The 22920-nt window shown below is 33.9% G+C and overlaps 1 protein-coding gene across 6 annotated transcripts in view; it reads right to left on the reverse strand.

Moving 5' to 3' along the window:
* Positions 1-2496: 2496 nt before the first annotated feature.
* The window catches only part of CSMD3 (CUB and Sushi multiple domains 3), a 578243-nt gene continuing 557819 nt past the window's right edge, over positions 2497-22920 (reverse strand). For all 6 annotated transcript variants that reach the window (XM_085572460.1, XM_085572459.1, XM_085572458.1 and 3 more), the window contains 8 exons: positions 20468-20579; positions 19024-19203; positions 16113-16178; positions 13854-14012; positions 10427-10539; positions 9149-9236; positions 6026-6161; positions 2497-4671 (listed from right to left, as the gene is read on the reverse strand). In XM_085572460.1, the coding sequence (XP_085428586.1) occupies positions 4512-4671; positions 6026-6161; positions 9149-9236; positions 10427-10539; positions 13854-14012; positions 16113-16178; positions 19024-19203; positions 20468-20579 (1014 nt within the window). In that variant the 3' untranslated portion in view covers positions 2497-4511. The remainder of the gene's footprint in view (positions 4672-6025; positions 6162-9148; positions 9237-10426; positions 10540-13853; positions 14013-16112; positions 16179-19023; positions 19204-20467; positions 20580-22920) is intronic.

Raw genomic sequence — 22920 nt, forward strand, 5'->3', positions numbered from 1 at the left:
AACTAAGTGCAGAAATGACAGGCCTTCATTTGTGTAACATCTGGGATCACAAAAAGATTATGGAAAATAAATATACAGAACAGGAATCTTAAATCCTAATTTCATTCCTAAACTTTGTATCATGCTTCCCTCGTGTGAACAATCTCCTGTGTAAGAATAGATTATTTCCTAGAGCAAGATAGAAAAGGAGGTGAATATGTTTATTTGATAACCTGTATTACAGTTTACCAGAAAACCAACCTAGTGCATCTTTCTTCTTGTATAATTGAACTTTTGCCAACCAAATCAAAATTAAATCACAGAAAGACATAGAAATTAAAGGAAAGTTAGGGATTTTGAGGGATGCTATGTAGATTTTCTGATGTACCAAGAAAGGCTAGTAAGACTACAAGCAACATGTAACAGGAGCTCTGGAACTTGATAGCTGAATTTACCATTGTTTAAGTAGTCATCCAGGCTTTTCATGTACATATATCAATCCCCACTAAAAATCTGAAATTATAAAATGTTTTCATAAATTAATCTAATAAAGACTGGGGAGTTTTAATATAAAAAATTATGTAAGACATATTTTTCTCCAAGTCTGATTGTGCTCTAAATAAAGATGCTGCAACACATATGGATTTAATAACAACTGCTTGGGTACAGGCTCGCTTTATTTCCACTAGCTTTCAATAGCAAATTATAAGATTTGTAGCCATTAAACCATTTCCATGACAAGAACAGCTTGTTCTACTTTTGTCAAAGACTCCTCCATATTAAGCTGTTTTCATATCAATGACAGTTCTGTCTCACAAACTAAAGTAAAATGTGAGAATTTAAGCTCAATTTCATAATGCTTCTGAAAAATTCTACTAGAACTGCTATTTTGGTGAGTGTAGTTGAAATTGTGTGGTTTCTGGATTCCTGCAACAAACCAGATCATTGTGAGATTTAATGGCATGTACTGGACAAGATGGGTCTTAACATGAAAATATTATAGAAATAAAAGTGCTCAATGTTATAGAATCTTAAAGAACATTTTAATCCTCAATCCATGATATTGTACAAATCTTAATCTTGAAAAGACTCACAGAGTTGCATGACAATTTTTATTCATGCACATTTTCTCTGTGTACTCTCTTTGCTTGAATAAGGTAGCCAAAGTGATGTCTTCTATTCAGCTGCCTTCCCAAGAAAAACAAAAGACAGTGAGTAGACTGTGCTAACAACTTCCAATGAACCATCCAAAACTTGGAATTCCATCTGTCAGTGTGAAAATTTACCACTTTTCTACTAGAAAATCAAAGACTTCACACGTAATTTATAAGTCAAACATGTCAGGAATTACAGGAACAAAAACCCACCCCAAACAAGAATCTTCCTCTGTGCACCCCCACCAAAAAAAAAAAAAAAAAAAAAAAAAAAAAAGGGAAAACTGCACAAACAAGCCAAACAAGCAAACAAAGAGATCCAAAACAAAAGCAATCACACCCCAAATTCATTCTATTATGCACAGGGCATTTTCTATAACAATGAAGTCAATAATATAGCTCTTGAAACTGGGTATATTAGCTAAGCTAATTAACATAATTGTGGAACTAATTTGATATAAGTTTATTTACTTTTATATTTTGGAACATATAAAGCATAAACAAAAATTGAAGAGCTTAACTTCATATTCTAGTTTGGCTACTGTGAAACAGGATTTTTTTTTTGTTTTGCAGAGTGAACCAATTTGCTCTAGAACACCACCTCCTCCCCCTCAAAAACATAATCTGGTGCTTTTTACACTGAATCCATGCTTCTTTCTCTAACGTATTTAACAACACAATTTTCAGAATTTTCAACATAGACCTGAACTGGCATTTTTAATTTATATAGAGAATCAAATTCACAAATGAATTTTAAACTACTTCCGCCATGTCCCCATTCTATAACTAGCATTTCAGATCAGGATTTGCCATCCACTTTCTATGCTTGTAAGTGAAAAAGGTCATTAAAAGACAGTTCCAATTTTATATTAATATAATTAACAACCCTCCTTCCAGTTCAATGTCACTAAAAGAATCACTGGGGGTTTTTAATGCCAGAAACTATTGTATGAACTGATACTGTCCTGCCCATTTCTGAGAAAAAGTAGGAAAATAATATACAAAGGTTGTCTACAATCTTGAGGAATGCTAAATTTTTCTGTAGTACTTTTTTCTTTTAATCTTTTTCCTGTACTTTCCACTGGGTTGACAATGGTAGGCCTATTTTTCTGTAAAACTGCTTCTTCAAGTAAAACCAAATATTAATTTCAGAAAATAAATAGCTTTAAACATTGTGTTCATAAATTATTTTTGAAAGCAACCTGAATCTTACAATTTCAACTAGAATTTGCAAAAAGATTCAGAAAAATTAACATAATTTTAAGAACCACAGGAACACCAAATTAGAATTCTTAATTTGGTTATTTTCTCATCTTCCCAACTTAAATAAATTTAAAGCTCATCTTCCAAAGAAGAGACATGGTTAAAAAAAGCAATTGTCTGGTTTTATTTAGTTTACATTGCACTGAAAATTTACATCATACTTTTACAAATCCTTTTTCATAAAAATATACTTCTTTACAAAAGTGTATGCATTAATATAAGAGGAGTAGCCAGTTGCAGAAGAAACATTTTAAACTATCTCAAATGTATTAACCTTAACATTAATGAATGAATAATAGTTATTGCAGTCATTTGAATAAACAAGAATAAATAACAACCAATGGTATAAAATATAAAACAGCATCCTTTTAGTAGAATACAGTTTGATAGAGTTGTATGAATATTCAAAACAAAGTGTTGTAAAATGATTTATAAGAAATTCATCAAACATTATAGAAATCCAAGCAGCAATCCTGGGTACAATGATTTTTGGTAGGCACTCTCTATTACGGTAATAAAAAGGTTATTTTCACAGAATTATGAATGTCTGAAAGGGACAATAACAGATAATTCACACTGGCTAACACACAGCATTTGTGAGTCATGCTATGAATGGAAGACAATGACCTACACCAAATAAATTATTGAGTTCCTGCTGAATAATCCTGACATGAAATAGCTGTAAAACGTAAAACTGCATTTCTGTAAAGGTGATTCTGGAATGTCTAAAACTCATATTTGAGGGCTGTGGAATCTGAATTGTCCCTAAAATGAATGGATTGTCCCTAATAAACTCATGGCTTTATATATATATATTTTTTTTTTTCATTGCACTATGGTAATATATTCAATTTTACATGAGCTGTAAGGATTTGCTTCCATAGACTATGAAATATATAGGTAAAATAGATGTGAAAAACCAGTATTTCCAAATTATAACTTCCTGTTTCCTTGTAGATAGGATCCAAAGTTCAGTGAAGTATCTTAGAATTCATCAATTTCAAAGGGATCGCATCATGTTTTGTGCATATATTTTGTCAAAATGCTGAAAAAACAAACAGGTGGAATATGGTATAGTTTTAAGTAACATGGAGTGAAAAATGGACTTCTATTTTTGATGTCGGGATTTCATTATTAATACTACTGTAAACTGCACTTTTTAATAGGAAATATTAAATTATGTTTTAACTTTTGAAACAAGTGTAGGATGGTCACTCCTGAATGTTTTTCAACATTAAAGGAACATAGTCACATACAAAATTCAATTCTTATTAGATTCTTCACTGTAAAATTTGTCTAGATATATGATTGACAAAATAAATATATAAACATTACGATTTGTGGATATTGTTAATAGAAACAGAGAAAATAAGCTCGACTTTGAACATGAAAATGAAACAAGATGTAAAGCAGGGAAGAAAATTCATTTTATAAGAACATGAAATTTTCATTTTTTTTCTGTGATATGAAGAGTAATTTATACTTGCTGATTTCTAAATACTACATCCTGGACTCAGAAATTCAACTATTCTGAAAAAAAAAAAAATACTCAGAAATTCAACTGTTCTGAGAAAAATAAAATACTTAATGGGCTGAAAAAGGAAAATAGATACAAACTCATGAAAAAGATGTAGCATATGACTGTTAAAGAGAAATCAGTGACCTATTGTCTCCTGTAAGTATAGCTCTTATTTTCTACCTATATCTTCGTTTTTTTTAACCCAGTCTCTCTATTATAGTTTTTATAAAGCACAGAATACTGATAGTGGATGCTCCTCCAATATATGCAAATATGTTTTATGTTTTAGAATAACCTCCTTTTTTAAAAAAGCAAATAAACTGTGAGTAGCACTCATGGAGTGCAGCAAAATTTTTTAAAACTCTCCGTGGCATACACAAAGAAGAATTCTGATCCAGTTTATGAAAAACAAAATTAAAACAAAATAACTACAACGCAGACTTGCCTATCATCCTCAGGAAAAGGTGACCCACTAGATCCTGAAAAGTGTGCTTTAAATTTTTTTTAATTTCTTTTTTTTTTTTCTTAAGCAGTGAACTGTGTGTGCACTGTATTGTGTATCAAATTCCCAGACTTTGAAGACAAATCATTACCAATTATACCATTGTGCAAACAGTGTTCAAGTTGGGGTCAAATCGTACTGCTTTTCCTTCCACTGACTTTGCATTTGTGTCATACATGGGGTTTTCAAAAGCAGCTTGTCCATTATTATTTTCATGTACAGAGCATCCTGTGTACTGTGTTTTAGGTGCAGTCCTGTAGAAGAAAGACAGAACATTTGAAACTGCAGTTTCCCTTAATATGGTTTAAGAATCAGAACAGAGTTTAGCTCCCAATTAAAATTACAGGAGATAAATATGACATCTTGATTTTTTTACAGTATTTATGTTAATACTGTCTTTATTGATGTTTAAGGCCTTTATGATTCCTTGGAAATGGCGTTCACTTAGAAACTCAGTTAACAACTGAGGCTATCCATTGTTATTGTATCCATTATCCATTATCCAAATTGTTATCCATTCCACTTTGATAATCAGACTATAAAGAGTACAACAAAATCTTGTAAAGACACAGTAATTCCCCAGACAGATGACTGAGCTTCCCTTTTTCCTTCTGGAGACTCAGCAATTTTACGAAGAATAAGTTTATAGCTGACATGCCCTCTTTTTCAGTAAACAGCTCAAAATACCAGAGTTCAAACCCTTAAACCTGTTTGATCTATATTGCTATACAAAATGCATACTATATTGTAAGTCATCAATATAAAAAGCCAAGACAAGTGCTTACAGCATACAGCTGATAGCAAATACATTAAAAATTACATGGGAAATTTTTCATATGCTGGAGCAGTTGAAAACAAGTAGTGCTAATTAAAAATGGTTTATACTAATGTTATACTGTAAAATATATTACTAGTAGCATTGTCAGACTACAGATATAAATCACCATTTTAGCAGTTATTATGCAATGAATTGTCTAGGCATTAAAGGAATTAAGGTTTCTTTAGCCATCAAATGCTTTAAAGCTACAGGAGAAGTTTACTGCATCCAAATAATTAGTACTAGTCTCGGTAACATGAAAAAAACTGATATTTTAGACTGATGAAACTGAAAAGGTTTGTGGCTATTTAATGTAATTGCATATGAACTTATGGTTTCAGATGCAGAAAGTTTCACAATGAAATCTCTTAATGACATTTGAATACATAGTTGCATGCAAATAAACTGGTCAGACATTAAGATAAATTACTTAGGATATGACTCTATTCTGTCACATGAAGAAAAGAATAAAGGCAATTTATTGTAAATACACAGAGATTCTACCAATTATATTATTCAGCATATACCAATAATTTACAGAATCTATTTTATCATTAAGAGATAAATTTATAAGATTTTAAATAGGTAGGAATGAAAGTACAGCACCATATAATAAACTAATTTCTTAGTTATTATACCAGATATTATACCAGACATAGGAATAACTGTCTACCTGCATATTTTGCAAAGCCTTTGTTGTTTTACACAAAACTTTATTTACACTAGCAAAAACTGAAGACAAAGAAATCACCAACACTTAGAGGAATTCTGTATATATAATTTGTACTTACCTTTGTTTATAAAGATAAAAGCCAAAACCAGCAAATATAAGGGCAAAGAAAGGCACAAGGATAGCAATGGCCACTGAACTACTATTTGTACCATGTGGTTGATTAGAAGAATTTGAACCCTCAGACATGTTAAGACCTAAAAAAAAAAAGAAAAAACAAGTAATATCATATACATGTCTGTTATCAGCAGCACATACTACTCAATAATCTTTGGATTCAATAAAACCTTGCTAATGGATCATTAACATATTTTCTGCTGCATAAATATAGCTGTATGCTGAGGCCACTTGGAATTTGAGAATATTCCATATTCTGATCAATATGTGGTTGCCACATATTGGCAGAACAGTGCACCTACTCTGGTACAGTAAATATCTTACAGCATAATTCTGCATGGGATTCAACTTTTGTATGTAAGGAAAACACATTACTGTACTGTCAAATTTATAATAATGCATATGTTAGATTGATTATATTACTGGTTTTATTTGTATATTTCAGTAATTAATAAATACTACATATATAAAACTCAAACATACTGTCAAAGGAAAGGTCAATCATTGGAAAAGACAAACTGAAAAGTCATTACTTCCTTAGGTGCTGCTATTGATACACAGAGTGAAAGAGATAGGAAAAATTTTGAATAATTAAAACCAGATATTGATTAAAAATATATAAATATGACCTCCTGCATGGTTGAAGAATGTATTATCTACATAGACAAGTGTGAGAGATAGTCCAAAGTTTCCCACGTTTGCCTCAGGACCATCACAAGGACCCTGAAGACTCCTGACAGGAGTTCTGGCCTGGCCGAGGTGGGCGCTTGCCAGTGACCGTTTGCAGGTGCACTCGCTGTGCTGCTACAGAACGCTGCATCTGAAGAGGTTGTGACTGTATGCCAGCACCTGCTTCACAGACCAAGGGGCCCTTCACAATGGCCCGTCAATCTTGCCCACCTTCTGGCCAGATGCCATCGCTTTGGCTAAGGACTATATAAACTGTAACCTTTTGGGGAGACTTTGGTTAACTCCCACAGACGATGGCGAATCCTTGTGGCTGGACCATTGAGGATTTCATCTTGGATGATGGTAGCTATATTCCCCTTCCCCTCTTTTCTCTCTATTCTTTATTTCCTTTTCCTGTCCCCTCTATCGTATTTGCTGTTGGTACCTCAATAAAGGTGCATTTGTTGTGGTTAAACTGATAATCCCCTGCTGTTTGCCTTTTTGCACTTTTGGGATCGGTTAACAAACCATCACAACACCGCACACAAGCGGATCATGACAAGTTATACCTCTTTTAAATGTGAAGAAAGGTCATAACAATGACCCAGACATTATAAAAAAAATTCTTTACAGAAAAGGTGTTTGGGCATTGGAATGGGCTGGCCAAGGAAGTAGTGGAGTAACCAGCCCTGGAGGTGCTTAAAGACAGATGGGATGTGGCACTCTTGTGTCATGGCTTAGTCAATAAGGTGATGTTAGGTCATAGGTTGGACTTGATGGTCTCCAAGGACTTTTCCAAACTAGTTGATTCTGTGATCCTCTAATGCATCTCTAAGATAATTTTCAAGATTTTAACTGGATCATTTATGAAGTTCTTAGGTCATAATGTTTTCTGAATTTCTTGACTGCATAAGACTGTATACAGAAATTTAAAAAAAAATGAACAAAACACAAAAAAGGCCCCAAACAACCATACAGGACTGAGACCTCAAACAACAAACCATCTGAGGAAAGTTGTGTGAGAATAACAGTCAAAAAATTTTATTTCAGAGATGTTAATTTTGAGTTTGTGTGCATGAAATAATGAAGTGGTAAGCATACTAAACAAAACCTATTCAAAAATTGTGAATCTCTTTATAGTGATATTATTGATTATATTATCTACAATTAAATCTTGTATAGAATTTGACTCTTAATTATTCTTTTCCTCAAAGTTATACACAAATAAAAATTATAATCCATATATATTAGAAGAGAATCTCAAACATATCATCCAAAAATTAAATGAAGAAATATAATTTTTGTAATAATCTATCAAAACAATTTGCCAAGGAAGTCTTGCATTTAATTTTTCTTAGATGACTTTAAAATACTTTAAAGAAATGAATAAAAGTAAATAATTTATTATATTAATCTAAAGAAAACATTTATTGATAAAAATATTTCTAAAAAGTCTAGCAAAGTAATTTGCATATGAAATCACAGTGAAAAAAAGATCAGTATATTTTACTGTGACTTAGAACTGTGAGAGAGAAAAATTTGACTTTAGATGCCTTCTTTCCATCACATTCAGGAATTAAAGAATTTCCTGATTTTACTGAAAGAAAATAAGAAGAAACAGTACTTTGTGGCTGAAAGAACTTTTTTTCATCCACATATAGGAATTTTACCTGAAGGTAAGAACTTTATTTAAATAGCCATTATATTAGTAAAGAGAAAGTCCTCTTCTAAGGCATTCCCAACAGTATTTTATCATTTAAAATTCAGTATAAACTAAATTGAAATTCTCATGTAAGGAGAAATATCACAGTTCTTAAGACATTGGAAAAGAAAATTAAATTATTTTCTTAAATAGCACAACAGAATGTTGTAAGTTCCATTACTCTGTTTCACCTGAGCTCTGTTACTAAAGCTCTCTTAGTATAGAAACAAGTTAATTTTTATGACATAAACACTTACCAAGACTTTTTTCTCCTTAAAAGTAATATAACTATTTACCTGCAAATATTTAGCAGTTTCCATCTTCTAACAAATGTTCAGGTGAAATGGTGTTTCAGCATCATAAGCAAGAAATCAGTTTATCAAAGCATTCTACAACATGGGTTTTCTAGATAGCTGTTAGGATATGAAACTAAATGCATTTTACACATAATTGGATATAAAATTGCTCAAAATATTACAAATGAATATGAATACTAAGCAGTAGATTGCAAGTCATCCACAGCTCCTTCCAACTTATTTGTAACTACCACTTAAATGACAGTTTAAATATGTTAATATCTCAACATTCTATGAAACATCAATTCTGTAACATCCTGCAGATGCTCTCATACTACTGGATATAAGAAAACTGAATATGGAACAATGAACTAGCAAAGAATTAGAATTTTTTGAATACCTATTCTTTGAAGCCCAAATTGTCCATAATCTTTACCCTGGATGAATCCTTGAAAAACATATGTTGCTCCATCAGGTTCAGCAGAAACCTGTGAACAAAAAATACTTTAAATGGGGAAAACTTTGTTGCAAGTTGCATTTGATAGGGAGCTCTTCTATTCTATATACTAATACGCTTCACTGGTTGCTGTTATTCCCCATTATAAACACCCTCTTTTTCTAGGAAATTTATATATAAAGTTCAAAAGAAAACACAGGACTCTTATAGGCACAAATTAGGCATGGTGGTTTATGGTCACATATGATACCTTATACTACCTTTAACTGTATTTTTTTAAAAACACTAAGACCTAAAGTTTCTAGTTGTTCAAATGTAAGTATTATACTTCATAGTTTTCTGTTTTGTTTAGGAAGTAGATTGAAGAAGTTATATTGCATATAATCTTAAGGATGAAAGTATTGAGGTATTAATAGCTAATTTTAAACTAAATAAAAAAACTCAAATTAATTGAAAATTATTTTGATTTTTCTAAGTACCTGTCCCAAAGAGCACTTAATTATATAGCCATGGACCAGAAGAATATTGAATAAGATTTTGGTACAAGGGCAAAATATGCTAGTATAAACTAAAAGACTTGTGGGAGTGAGGGGATGGTTGTGATCCCATGATTATCTCTCTTACTACAGTACGTACAGTCTAAAGTAGTGTACTGTATATAACTCAACAGATACTTGCTTCTAAGAATAGTTATTAGATTTAAATTCAGTCTTTTCTAGGTAGGTTCCTTTAAGCTTTTCCCTTAAGCTTCCCTTTCTCAAGACAGAGCATGTCTTCAGCAGTGACCTGAAGCTGTTTTCACTGAAGACCAGATGCTTTTCTTAGGTGAATTTTTTACTTTGGGCTAAAGCAGCCTTTTGTGCTATTTTAAGACTCAAAGGAAAAAAAGGTCAGGTAAGAACAGTATGTAAATAGCACATGGAATGTAGGGAGTACACTGTCTATTTTTGTATACTTAGAAGTCTGAAAATAAATTCTTTGCTTTTGCTACCTTAGGAGCATGTTCGTGAAGCCTTAGGTTTGTACAAACCAAGAGAGTTAAGCCTTTTTACTAGTTCATTTCTTGCTTAATGAGTTTAGTTCAAGGTTCTCATTCTGCACCTTTGAAAAAATAATTGTTCAACCAGTGCCACTTGTTATAAAAATGTAAACTTGTGTGTACAGCATTATTTCAAATGTACAAAAAAAAATTCTCTCTCTTTGTAGCAGAAATATACTCACAAAACCATCCATAGCCCATTTTTCCTCTTTCAACTTGCTTGCAGATGTATGGGAGGGTGCTTTAATGAGATATATGTGGAGCATTAGCCGAGCTTCCTGACTTTTATACACTCCTGTAGAATATAGTTTTAAAAATTAATATTTGTGTTGACTAGAAAAATAATGTCAGCTTTGAGAATAAACACATCATCTCTTGTCTTTAAGAGGAAAAGCAGGAAGAATAGGTACCAATTTTCAACACTGTTTAAAATTATGCACACTATTTTGAAATTATTTCTATAATCATAAGATTTCAGTAGGAACAGATTTTAGCTTAGCCTGTTGAGAAGAGAGAGGGGAAACTCCATACACACAGCTGTTACTTCAAGCCTTAGGCAGAACATTGACAGCAATCTGATTTGAAATTGAAAACATTGTTCTGAATCAGGAAGAGTGTATTTAAACCTCACATTCCTACTTTCAATATATATAATTTGGTCATTACATAGAAAATGGGATAATAAGAACATCCACACACAAATGTGATTCCAAAAGCTGCTGCTAAATTAAAACCAAAAAATTTTAAATATTTTTTTTACAATTGGGTTGTTCTTCATGAGTTAGTATGGTCAGTTACAAACCAGTTTCTTCCATATAATGAGAAGACTTGTATGCAACCTTATTTACTTTGTAGACATAATTATTGACTCATTCTTGTTCCTGCAGAATAATTATTTAGAACCCAAATATCATTACTTGTTAATTTGGAAATGAAAATAAAATGCCACAATATGTTTAGTGATTTTGTCTTCCATTCCTAATTCATGTCTCTTGTGTACGTGCCTAAATCTAAAAAACAAAAGTCTTCATCACATTAAGGACTGGTGATTGCCCTATAGGCAGTATCATTACATATAAATAATCTCTGAGCTAATGAGAAGACTTACTTTCATGTAAACCTGCACTGAGCTCAGATGAATGAGCCTTGGCAAGATGTGTTTATTTTATGTATAATTATAGCTAGCACAGGTGTCAAAATAAAAAGAAGTAAAGATAGATGCATCAAATTATGGAATGCAAAACAGTAAATTATGCAGGAATAGGGAACTACTTTTCATTTGAGAAAACTACAAACTGAGTATAGGTGAATTCAGTTTCCTAACATGTAAAAGTTTTTTTTTGATCCATCCCTACTTCCCTGGCCCTAATATGCCCTTTCAGTATACAAGATCTTAGTGTTCTATTCTTAGAGCAGGGAAATAAAAAAATATTAATTACCCGACATGTGTTTTAATATTAAAATATTAAAAATTATAATTACCTGATGACATGTGCAATGCTTGTATATAGAGTGGAAAAGGGTATTTAGAATCACATTTGTGTCCAGTTGAAGAGAACTTTTATTTGGAGGACAAGTGTTTTGAGTGAGAAAAAACAGTGGGTTTTTTTTCTAATTCTGAGAATACAAAATGCTACATCTGTTTTTCCTAGTATCATCAGAGAAACTGCATGGATGAAGTTAATACAACAGAAAAAAATCACACACAGCCAAGCCAAACATGGTTATCAGTCAGAAAACATTCAGTCCACTCTCAAACATGATTCTTCAAAGGACACCTACAAAATAATTGAAAAGACAAACCTGGTGATAAAAAATTCACCATTCTACTCAGAAGAAACACAGATTCTAAAGCTCATTAGATCCTTCCTGTAGACCACCCCTCTAAGCAATCAGGGGATCAGGCCCAGCCAAATAGGCTTGTGAAAGGCAGATCTCACTTGACTGCTCTGGGCTCCTTCTATGATAAGGTGACTCAGTGGATGACAGAAAGGCTGTGGTTGTTGTCTCACTGAACTTTAGTAAAACCTTTGACACCATTTCCAACAGAATCCTCCTGGAGAAACTGGCTGTTCATGGGCTGGACAGGTGGACTCTTCACTGAGTAACAAGCTGACAGGCTGGATGAGCTGAGAGATATGTGTTGGTTTGTGTTACATTTAGTTAGTGGCGAGTCACAACTGGTGTTCCCCAGAGCTCAGTGCTGTGGCCAGTCCTGTCTAATATCTTTATCAACAATCTGGATAACTGACAATCTCAGTCAGTTTGCATATGACACCAAGCTGGGCAGGAATGTTGATGTGCTGGAGGGTAGGAAAGCTCTGCAGAAGGATATGGACAGTTTGGATCAGTGGGCCTGCACCTGGGTCACAACAACCCCAGGCAATTCCACAGGCTTGGGAAGACCTGGGGGTGCTAGTCATGGCTGAACATCAGCCATCAGTGTGCTCAGGTGGCCAAGAAGGCCACCGGCATCCTGGCTTGTATAATAAATAGGGTGGTCAGCAGCACCAGGGCAGTGATCATCCCCCATATTGGACACTTGTAAGGCCACACCTTAAACCTGCATTCAGTTTTGGGCCCCTCATTACAAGAGAGACATGGAAGTGCTGGAGCATGTCCAGAGAAGGGCAATGGAGCTGGAGAAGGGTCTGGAGCACAAGTCTTACAAGGAGAATCTGAGGGAATTTGGGTTTTTTAGTCTGGAAAAAAAGGAGATTGAAGGGAGACTACATCCTCTCTTCAACTACCTGAAAAGAAGTCAAAGCAAGGTGCGTTCTGCTTCTTTTCTCAAACAGCAAGTGGTTGGATGAAAGGAAATGGCTTCAAGTTGTGCAAGCAGAAGTTTAAATTGGATCTTATGAAAAAATCATCATTGAAAGGGTTGACTGGCATTGGAAGAGGATGTCCAGGGAAGTGGTGGAGTCACCATCCCAGGAGGTATTTAAAAGATGTGTACATGTGTCACTTCCAGAGACATGGCTCAGTGGTGGATTTGGCAGTGTTAAGTTAACTTGGTTATCCTAGAAGTCTTTTTAGATCTAAAAAATTCTAGGATTCTGATTTTTTTTTATTTCTTAGAAAATCTAGTAAGTGTAAGCTCTAGTTCTTTCCATGTTCATTAAGTATCTCTGACTTTCTAGGTCAACATATATCAATCTCATCATATTTATTCTTAGTCATTAGGTTACTGTGGGGAAATTTTATAATTAAGAAATAAGAAGATCTCATGAACAGTACTTGAGGTTTATTTAAAATGTTTAAAAGAGAAACATGATAATTAATATGATTCTTTCACTCCTTATTGACTATTAACTCCAGATATAGTAAAACCTCAAAAAGTAAAAAGAAACAAACAAAAAACTACAAAACAAAACAACAAACAAAACAAAACAAAACAAAAAAACAACGAACAAGGGGAAGGAGAGAACTGGAGAAATCCCCACCTTTGGAAAGGAACTGAAATGAGATAAAAATATCTTTGATAGAATAATATAATTTAAGTTATGAAGAAAGTTACAGGAAATGTATGTAAGACAGAAACCAATGCATGTAAGACAGAAAATTAAAAATTACATAAAGGGAAATTTAGTCTTCCTTAGCTCATACCTGATAGCAGCAATTCCATATTGCTGTTTGTAAGTGTTGCATTTACTCTTCCTGAAGTTGCATTGAAGCTGGTGACTGTCAAAGTCATGGGTTGCTTCTTGCTTTTGTAATTGTAAGATCCCTTCCATATATAATTTTGGGCAAATACATCATCAGGAACTATACAGATGAAAACATGTTTCAATACATTTTGTGATATTTAGTACTTAAAGAGTCAAATAACCAACAAAATGTATGATAAATAATAGCATTTTCTCTCCATTACTCTTTATAAATCTACTAGGCATAATCTTCAGATATAGAACATAGAAACCTCGCATAAACTTTTATGAAAGAAATGTATTTGCACTGAAGAACACAACTACACCTTCATCTGCCTTTGTCCTGAAGTATGGACCTGTCCCAGAGTTAACCAGTTTCACAAATTCTAAAAGCTGTAGCCAGAAGAGCATATTCGACTCACTGTAGAATCTTTTCTATGCCAGCATAGACAGCTAGGGACATATGGCTAGAATGAAATTTTTCAGAAATAAGCATCTATTTAGATATCAAAAATTTTCATAAGCAATATCTTTAGATGACATGAACTATTATAATAATTTTATTTATTAACTAGTCAACTTTTCTAATAAAAATATATATGTTTTTCTTGTCTTCAAATGAATAAAAACATTATAAGCTTTACCAGCAGAAAAAAAAAATTAATTCTCTAATTTAAAATTTAAAACAGATCATAGTCTTCCAGGGAAAAAATAAACTAGATTTATACCCTCACATTTAATACTTATCATTAGTGAACAGAACAATTATTAATTTAACTAATGCTATTTCAGCAATAAAATAACCCCACCAAAACAACAAAAAGCTACCTGTGATGTAAAAACTGATAAATGCAAATCTTTAAAATCTTAACATGAGATACCTTTCAAACAATTAAATTAAAAGTTATTTAGGATGGGCTTACTACACTTTCCAAAGTAATGTACCAGAGTTATCCCTTTAAGAATCACTATTTAAAATCATCACTTCCACATTATTTGAAGTACTTCACACTGGACCTAAAGCTCTGTGTTCATGTGTACATTGGCATCTCATGTCAAATAAGCAGTGAAGAATATTTGCCCTTTTCTCTCTAAGGATACCCCTAAATCCAAGACTGGATTTAGGGGTATTCCAGTGGAATACCCACAGTTTTCCTTCATCATTGGAATACCCACAGTTTTCCTTCATCATTTATTTTATGCAATACAAAGAAAGGTCTTCTCCATGAGGGTCAAGGATCTTTCCTATTTTTTTTGTCTCTGTATATGTTTGTATATTAGTATATGTTTCTTGAAAAAACATGTAGATACTGGACCTGTAAGCAAGGAAATTGCATGGTGGAAATGCTCTCATGCTGTTGATTTGTAGTCTGCCTGGAATATATTTTCCTACTTTTAGGAAAACTGATCTTTATGCACTATATTGGCAGTTAACTGAGATTGCACAAAATGAATGAAAATTTTCTGAATTAAAAACTTGATGTCGACCATTCAGCAGAACATCAATGAAAAATACTGTTTTGAATTAGTACACAAAATGTTAAAAAAAAGCCTCCAAATCTCCATATGCTAAAGTAATACTTTTGCATCTTACTAATTATCAGTAGAATTTCAATTGGTTTATTATAGCCAAAGGTTAAATTTAGTTAAGAATACTGCTCTTTTCAAAAAATCTCTTCAGTAGAGAGAAAGCTTCTCTTGTCAGGACATCTAGATATGGTCTTCAGCAAATCTGTTAAAACTGGAGACTTGAATCAGAATTGGAGAGATTATCTTGTCTCAGCTAAATTTTTTTTTCTTTTTAAAGGCTAAATTCAAGGCTAATACTAAGTATTTAGGTAAAGCAATTTAAAATAGAGATATGTAAAAAAAGTGCAGGATTGAAGAAAACTGCAAAACATCTTTAAATTATTTCAAGGCGAGTAGTACAACTTCTAAATAGGTAAATTGCAAAGAATCTTACACAGAACAGTGATTTCAGTGAAACCAATAAAATTCTCATTACATAAAGAAATTGTATATAGATATAAATTATACCATATGATAGATGAACTTCAAAATTAGGGAATAATTCAATTATCTTTTCCCCCTTTTTAATCTAGTGCCTCATCTAATATCCTTTACACATTCTAAACCACTCAGTGCAATCTCACTAAGCTGATCCTCACTGTTTTTCTACAGAAATGGTTTATAGTTATATAAACCTTGGAGTACTTACCACTTAGTTTGGGACTTGGTGTTCCCAATGCTGGTCTGGGATCCTTCACTAATATTTTAGAACCAGCTATTAGAAAGAATAAAAGATATAAAGATAAATCAGTAGAAAGATGTTACTCTGAAACAATAAAAATAATTTCCATCATGGAATTGATTTGTTTAAAACCATATAGGATGATGTTTAAAACTAAAATATGAGTGAGCTTTCAGTTGATATCAAACTATAGTATCACAGGAGCACTGGCACACAAATTTCTTCTGTTCCCCCATGTCCTCCTAAATCAGGCACCTGGATGCTATTAAGTAATTTTCAGCTGTCAACCAGTGCAGGGTTTCACTTCAGAATCCATGTTTCAGAATTCAGAGTCCTGGACCATGCACCTAATATGTGAGATGCTTTCTAATATAGCATCTAATCCTGGCTATACCACTTGGATTAGGAGCAGTGAACAGTGCATACCGCAATGTAAAACCAAAAGATGAAGACACACATAACAAAGGGAGCTTGAAATAATTTCTCTCCAGGACTTAACTATCCTCAACATTACTGAGTGAAACATCTTGTGTTCAAGACTGAAAACCCATAAATACTGGTTTAATCTCTTAATATTGAAGGAGAAGGTCCTGATTCTTTAAAGGATAACAACAGAAAGAAAGAAACAAAAGAGGCTGTCCAGAGTATCTCCAACTGCTCAGGTGATATGAGAACTGGAAGTTAGAGAATACAATTTCTTCTCTGCTTAGAGCAGAAACTCTCCCACCACTGAAGATGATGAACTAAAGGCCACTAGGACTTTATAATTTCCTGGAGATTAAGCTATTTTCTTTTAATCTAACTTGGATTAATTGGAAGATAAAGAAGACAAATAATTCTGCCTCCTAATGTAAAATATTCTCATGTAGCAGTAGACTCAATTCCCTGCTCCAACTGTGATTTCAATGTTTTGTATTTTGGGTCTTGGCCTTGAACTCAGGTCTTTTCTCTCCAATCCATGTCCTAAAAAAATATGTAAGAAGAGAAACTACCTTTCCCGTAAACTGAGTATTTTTCTGCATAAAAAGGAAATTTTTGCAAGGACTGAGAATATTTTTATTGAGAATAAATTTTAGTTTTTTTAAAAGGTGTTTTCTTGTCATGTATGTTAAAACTGTGAAGAAGCAAGGGTGGTGGTTGAAATGCAACCTAAGGTTCTCATGGACTATTACTACTGATAGATTAACCCCTATTTCCTCTCTGTTTTGAAAGAATCTTACTAAACTTCACTGTACATTGTTGACCTGGAGGACATGGTTCAACAGTGCATGCCTTCTGACTACATTAAGTTCACGTTAGAAATATCTGGATCACATTTTCCAGCTGGGCTTTAGCATAAAAAGATGATGAGTCAATTTGCTTTGTCAAGTTGAAAAATTTCTAGTCAAGTCCACAACTGCAATTTGAAATACAAAATTAAACTTAAATACTAATTTAGTTTAATTCCCCTACACATCCCTATGGAGCTCTCAGCTCTAAACATTTTATCCCTTTTCATATATTTCCAAGTTGTTTTTGTGAAGTTCAAAATGAGAAGCGAACAACTTCTTCTAACAGCAGCAGCAGAAAATTCTTGAATCATAATACAATCTATGAATCACATTTGGCCTGGCATAATACTTTCCAACTACTGAACAAGTCATAAGCTTCCTGGCTGCTAGCTTTCTAGTGTTTTCCCAAAGTTCTGCTTTATTCTCCCCCAGCACTTGCCTGGCATACAATTCCAAAACACCTGTTTTTTAGTAATACAAACTATTCATTTCCTATTTCTCTTCCAAGTAGCAGTGATTGGCTACAAAGCCTTTGAATGCCTCTGCAAGAGCCCTGGGGATAACCACATCTGAAACATTAGGTAACAGAAATCTGAAAAGTCCTTTAATTATTCAGGAAATAAAATTCTAAACAGTTCCTACAGGTGAATATATTCCTTATCTCACATGAAAACCTCCTTGCTCGCCATGATTGGCTATGGCATTTTCCATGTCCTGTTGTGACTAAGTGGGTGGTAAAAGTTAGGAACAAAGGTGGGAACAGCAAGGAAAAAGTAGGTGCATTTTATTTTCTAGTAGTATACAGTACCTTACATAAAAATGTAAAATAATAAGTAACTCTCTGGATTAATTTCACACAGTGATTCAGACATCTTGGACTTTAGGCATCTTTCTCAAAAATTACTACAAAATCATTAAATTATTTAGGTTGGAAAGGACCTCTATGATCTTAGAGTCCAATAGCTAACCTAACACTACCGAGTCCTCTGCTACATTATGACTCTAAATGCCACATCTACAGATCTACACATCTACCTCCACCATTTTCCCAGGCAGCCTGTCCCCATGCTTGATAATTCTTCCTAATTTTTCCTGAAAAATTCTCATAATGTCCAACCTGAGCCTCGCCTGGCACAGCTTGAGGCCATTTTCTCTCATCACTTGTTAACTTGAAGAAGGGATCAACATTCACCTTGCTACAACCTGTTTTCAGGTATTTATAGAAAGAAGAAAGGTCTTCCCTCAGCATCCTTTTCTCCAAGATAAAGTCCCTCAGCTTCCCCAGACTCTCCTCATAAGCCTTCTGCTGCAAACCTTTCACCAGCTTCATTCCTCTTCTTTGGGAATTGTCCAATACCTCAATATCTTTCTTGGAGTGAAGGGTCCAAAACTGCACACACTATTCAAGGTGTGGTCTCACCAGTGCCAAGTACTGAGTGACCACTAAGTAGGTCAGTTTGTTGTAAAAATGATGTGATTCATCAAAGACCTGCCTTTTATAAAAACATGCTGACTGGGACAAATCAAATTGCAGGTGCCAAGTCCAAGTAAAGAAGAGCACTGAAATATGACAGATGGCAGATGCAGTGGGAAACAGAAGAGCTTACCTTCACAAACTGGAACTTTCCCAGTCCATGTGCCATCAGATCTACAGGCTCTGTGCTCTGATCCTCCTGCCAAGAAGAAGCCTGGCTGACAAGTGTAAATCAATGTATAACCAAGCGACGGAAGATCCATTCCTGCAACGTTAGCATGACTTGGTGTTTCTGGTTGTTTACAGCTGTGAGCTACAAAGATAAAATATCCTTCTGTCAAAATGGTGAAACTATATCTGAAAAGATAATATAAGCCCATTCTGACAGTTAACTATCGAAGTAAAAAAAAAAATAGAAATTACATATTAATATATTTTAATTTATATTATAAATTACTATATAGTCTATAAAATATCACAAAAAATCAGTAAATACACCATTAAACATGGACCTTCCAATTCCAAGGGACCAAGAACAGACTGAAATGCACTTGCATGAGCAAAATTATTGACTGCATATAACAGAAAGGTCACACATCATACCAGACTTAAGAGCAATCATAGCTTGTGACTTACACCACTTATAATATCTATGCAGCATTGTATAAGAGTAAGTAAATGGTCAGTTGGAAAACACAGTGAAAGATCATGGAAAAATTTAAGGTGAGCTGTATCAGAAAAATTAAGTTACCATTTCTAATGTCATATGAAGATTCTTATATATTTAACAATCACCACAATGTGGGATGTATGTGTTATCTCAAAGACAGCAAACGTCCAAGAGCAGAGTTCACCTTTCAACACACTAAGCTACTGATTTGCTGTTTGCTTAAGTTTAATGCTAGCACCAGCTGAAATAATAGTAATACTGTTTCCTTCTGTGGATATGTTCTCCATTCACTGAAGTGATTCTATAGGGTCAGACCTTACAAGGTAAGACTATTTCCAGAAAAAATGCAGCTGACTAGATGAACTAGAAAGATTATCCATGATCTTATGTCTTTAGTAAATTATCATTATTTGACTAAGTGTAACAGATCTATGAAATGAAGTGCTGCTGTCTGTACTCAAAGAAGATTCTCTCTATTCCAGATTCAAAGATTTCCAGCTGCAAACACTTTTTTCTGATCTTAAAATACTGTGACTCCTTGACTGGGAAACAGTTCAAACTCTTTACTAGAACTGATTTGAATTATATGCTTTCCAGTGTATTTTAGAATAGGGTCTTCTGATATGTCCTATTCTCACCATCTCCTCTCTGAGTTGGAAGCGTTGTATGCTTTTAGATAGAAATTGACTTTGGATGAAGATGTATCTATTTTAGCGCTTTTTTTTTAGTTCTATTGTTATACAAAAATTCACTCAGAATCAGATTACTAGCTGCTGTAAGATAGTAATGCAGATTTCTGCTAACTTTCAGATAATAAATTCATACAGATTAACTTTATGACAATATTAATGCAGCTAAATAATCTAGATTAAAAAATTGAGGAAGGAAAAAAATTATAATTTCTTACGTATACATTCTGGCTGGATGCCACTCCATGTAAGATCAGGAAGGCAAGTACGTGTTGTTGAACCATGGAGCAGGTGTCCTTTTTTACACTGAAATTGAACAACATTTCCCACCTGTTGAAAAGTAGAAAACACAGTAATATTGTTATAAGCAACTATCAAGCTGGGTTTTTTTTCCTAAATTTGATTACTCCTTCACATAATGCAGACTTGATAAGTTGTGATTCTCTTTCTATGGAAAGTAAATTAATTTCACAGAACAATTTGATATGAAATAAAAAACTGCTTCACTCTCAGAAGAATTACTCTCCCCCCAAAATTAGATCCATCATGGAAGAAAATCGAATCCTCATCTTCTGCGGTCTCTCTAGTGTGTTGCTTTGGGCCTGGAACAGTTGATGAACTGTGAGTTTGGAAACAAAGCTTATGGTGCCTTCCCCACTCTGGGCCAAAGGAGAGCCAGTTGGACAAAATTGCCACAAACAAGGGAAGTCTCAGAACTGAAATGGGTATTAGATTCCGCTGGACTTTTGCTGAACTAGATCCCCCTTGGGAAATACTGGATATATTTACAGGTTATAATGAGAAATATTTGATTAGAATAGAAGGGACTGGTCAACAACACTGGAATGCTTCAGAATGTTCCTATGATATTTTAATTTTGTTTTTTGATGAGAGGAGGTAAAGAATAACAGCTCTTCATACCACTTTGATAATAGAAACTGGAACACAATTACATTACAATTTACAATAGCAATTCATCTGAGATTCGCTTTTAATTATTATTCTTATTATGAGTATGTTTTGCATAAAAAGGAAAATAGAATTCTTACAGTTTCTACACAAACATAAAATGGAATAACTTGTTCAGCATGTCCAGTCATGGTGAAATTGATGAAAATGCAAATAATCCTTAGTTTTTGCCAAAAGTGAGGAAATTATATTAAAAGTACATCATTCAGAGAGTAATGTATTACATAGTGTGAGTGCTTAACTCAAATATTAAGGTGCATAGATCATATCTACTGTTCTGCAGTGACCTGTATTAATATATTTATCAACTCATGTTTAAACAAAAAGTAGAAAATGTTAAACTGTCTGTGACAGAACATTTATAGTTCTGGTTTGGGTATGATTTTTTAATTATTTTGCTTACAAATGTAGCACTTGATTCAGACTGATGCTCAAAGGTAAAATGTGGATTATTTCTTGATAGTTTAGTACTGCAAAACAGCATTTCACTGCTACAAGTATTCATTTGAAACTTTATAGTACTATTCTATTTCAGCTCAATTTTCTCATCAGAATGAAATTTAATAATAACTCATGAACTATGGATAGTAGCTCATCAACACAGGATGTGATTTAAAATTCATCTTTATTTTGCTCTTTTCTGTGTTCACTGGACTATGTAATTACTTTTAAAAGATTTGAAGGAAATACACTAAATCACTTGCATGATTAAGCACAAAGTAGTAAAGTACTACAAGTTTTAGAAATTGCACCAAGTAGCTATAGAAGCTTTTTTTTATTTCATGGTAAAGATCTTAGTTAAAACAATCACCATCAATACATTACTTTTAAAAAGTGCTAGCCTTAACATGTGTTCATATTATCACATCAGTGGACAAGGGAAGCACTACAGATATTCTTTCTCTTAACTTCTGTAAAGCCTTTCACAAGAATCCCCCAAAACATCCTTCTCTCTAAATTGGACAAAGATTGATTAATCAGTGGACTGTTAGATGGATAAGAAAGTAACAGGACAGTCACATCCAGAGGGTAGTGGTCAATGTCTCAGAATCCCAGTGGACATCAATGACATATGGTGTCACTCAGGGTTCAGTACTGGAACCAGTGTTATTTAATATCTTCCTTAACAACACAGGTGAAGGGATTGAGTGCATTCTCAGCAAATTCACAAATGACACCAAGCTGAGTGGTGTGTGTGACACATTTGAAGGATGAGATCCATCCAGAGGGACCTGGACAAGCTTGAGAAGTGGCCCATGAGAACATCCTGAGGTTTAGTAAGAACAAGTTCAAGGTGCTGCACTACACCTTATAGAAGGGTCGTGCTGGGATATGAGCAGATCAAGAGCAGCCCTGCTGAGAAGGACTTGGGGGTTCTGGGGGATGGGAGGCTGGACATTAGACAGCAATGTGCACTTGCAGCCCAAGAAGCCAGTTGAATCAAGGGAGGCACCAAAAGCAGCGTGGGGCAGTAGGTTGAGGGAAGTGATTCTTTCCCTCTACTCTCTTCTGGTGAGATCACACACACAGTCCTGTGTCCCACTTGGAGTGTCTTGACACAAGAAACCCATGGACTTGTTGGAGGAAATGCACAGAAGGGCTACCAAAATGTTCTGAGGGATCCTCCTGTGAGGAAAGGCTGAGAGAACTGTGCTTGTTAAGCCAGGAAAGAAGGTTTCACTCTGACCTAATTGTGGCCTTC

This window comes from Lonchura striata, chromosome 2 (genome assembly GCF_050655825.1).
Source record: "Lonchura striata isolate lonStrDom1 chromosome 2, ASM5065582v1, whole genome shotgun sequence".
In the NCBI taxonomy this organism is placed as follows: domain Eukaryota; kingdom Metazoa; phylum Chordata; class Aves; order Passeriformes; family Estrildidae; genus Lonchura; species Lonchura striata.